This window comes from Mastomys coucha, chromosome X (genome assembly GCF_008632895.1).
Source record: "Mastomys coucha isolate ucsf_1 chromosome X, UCSF_Mcou_1, whole genome shotgun sequence".
In the NCBI taxonomy this organism is placed as follows: Eukaryota; Metazoa; Chordata; class Mammalia; order Rodentia; family Muridae; genus Mastomys; species Mastomys coucha.
This window is the reverse complement of record NC_045030.1, coordinates 127,477,439-127,479,477: the sequence shown is the minus strand read 5'-3', so window position 1 is coordinate 127,479,477 and position 2,039 is coordinate 127,477,439. Positions and strand designations below refer to the sequence as shown.

The 2,039-nt window shown below is 42.3% G+C and overlaps 1 protein-coding gene across 1 annotated transcript in view; it reads left to right on the top strand.

The window, feature by feature from the left end:
• Nucleotides 1-2,039, top strand: part of Nox1 (NADPH oxidase 1) — a 56,100-nt gene that overhangs the window by 40,855 nt on the left and 13,206 nt on the right. The window contains exons 5-8 of the mRNA XM_031375981.1: nucleotides 800-910; nucleotides 1,127-1,211; nucleotides 1,536-1,687; nucleotides 1,799-1,980. Coding sequence (XP_031231841.1) covers nucleotides 800-910; nucleotides 1,127-1,211; nucleotides 1,536-1,687; nucleotides 1,799-1,980 — 530 coding nt within the window. The remainder of the gene's footprint in view (nucleotides 1-799; nucleotides 911-1,126; nucleotides 1,212-1,535; nucleotides 1,688-1,798; nucleotides 1,981-2,039) is intronic.

Below are 2,039 nucleotides of genomic sequence, written 5' to 3'. Positions count from 1 at the left end.
GCTTCAGGAAGCTGGCTCTGCTCTTTTGAGTGCTTGGCTTGATGTGCTTGATCCAAACCTGGTAAAACTTATGGGGCATTCCTTTTTGAACAGTGCCCATTCCCTTGATGTCTACAATATCACCCTTTTTGTAGATGCGCATGTATGTGGCCAAAGGAACAACTCCATGTTTTCTAAAAAGCCTAGAGAACTTATACCGGGTGCCTCTCCTCTTTCCCTTTATGTTCGTCATTTTGGCTAGTTACTGGACAATGGCTGCTTCCACCGAAAGGAGCTAAATTTTTATTTTGTATACAAGTATTACTTTATTATAATTTCAATATTAGAAAATGTGGAAAAAAGAATAAAATAGTCATCATGCATACTTGTACCTTAATATAAGCTTTAGTTAAAAATATATAAAAGGATATATGATCTGCAAGACTATTTTATGAGGGGCAAACAATAAAATCATAATTAAATGCATGAAATAAAAATACCCACTGCAAAATGTTGCATCCATAGACTGTCTTTGCTAATGTGGAATTACTGGATCTTGTTCTTGCTCACATTAGTAAATAAATCACACAACTATTCCAAGCCACTCTCATGGGGATTTCTCAATTCTATTAAGTAAGTTCAACACATTTCCCTCTGTTTGGAAACAGAGAGATTGGCCTAGCATGCCAGAGAGAGTGATGGAGGGGTGCAGGAAACTGTCCTAGTATCCATTTGCTCATCTTAGAAATCAGACTGGACCAATCCTCACCTGCTAGATGCTGAGATAAAGTAGCAGTCTCTCTTTTCTCCTCTGTTCCAGACTGCCTTGGCCGTGGCCAGAGCATCTGCTTTGTGCTTGAATTTTAACAGCATGATGATCCTGATTCCCGTGTGTCGAAATCTGCTGTCCTTCTTGAGGGGCACCTGCTCAGTGAGTTCCAGCTGTTCTTAGTTCAACTTTCACATTAAAGAAAGAGTACCTGAAGCTCAACACCAAGTCCTTAGGAATGGAAGCCCGAGGAGGTCTCCTTTGGTGGATGAGGATGGCGGGGTATTGGTGTGTTATGGCTAAGACATGTTGGTGTGAATGAGTGAATTTCCTAAGACCGGCTGGGGATTCCTGACCAGGATGACTTTGCATTTGTAGTTTTGCAATCGCACGCTGAGAAAGCCATTGGATCACAACCTCATCTTCCATAAGCTGGTGGCATATATGATCTGCATATTCACAGGTAACTTGGGCAAAGCATGCAGCCATGGACAGTAAGTAGGTGATTCTGGGTGTAGTGTTATTTGCTTGTGTATAGAAACATTAAAAGATATTTAGTGATCACCTGGAACTACTTAAGAGACACCTTTTTAGATCCATATTCATAGAGTATATATTCTGTTCCTTTGGGAACCGAATGGGTGGGAGAAAAAAAGTTCTTTGGTCTCTCTGTGTAGTTGGGCACACTGTGGAGTCAGCATTCTGCTAGACACTATAGATTGAGTCTCTTATTTCAGTGGGGTATGTGTGCCAGAATATTCCTGACACCTCCCATCTTTCCTCTTAGCTATTCATATCATTGCACACCTATTTAACTTTGAACGCTACAGTAGAAGCCAACAGGCCATGGATGGATCTCTTGCCTCTGTCCTCTCCAGCCTATCTCATCCTGAGAAAGAAGAAAGTTCTTGGCTAAATCCCATCCAGTCTCCAAACATGGTGAGGTGATTCGATGACAAAGAATGAGTATCTGGTCATGATTAGGAAGAGCATGGTGGTATTGGTGGATTTTGCGTGTGTGTGCCAGGCTGACATTTTCTCCTTTCACAGACAGTGATGTATACAGCATTTACCAGTATTGCTGGCCTTACTGGAGTGATTGCCACTGTAGCTTTGGTTCTCATGGTAACTTCAGCTATGGAGTTTATCCGCAGGAATTATTTCGAGCTCTTCTGGTATACGCATCACCTTTTTGTCATCTATATTGTCTGCTTAGGGATCCATGGCCTGGGGTAAGGGCTCCTGATCCCCCTTCTCATATCCCCCAGCCCTGTCCCCCCCCCAATATTGC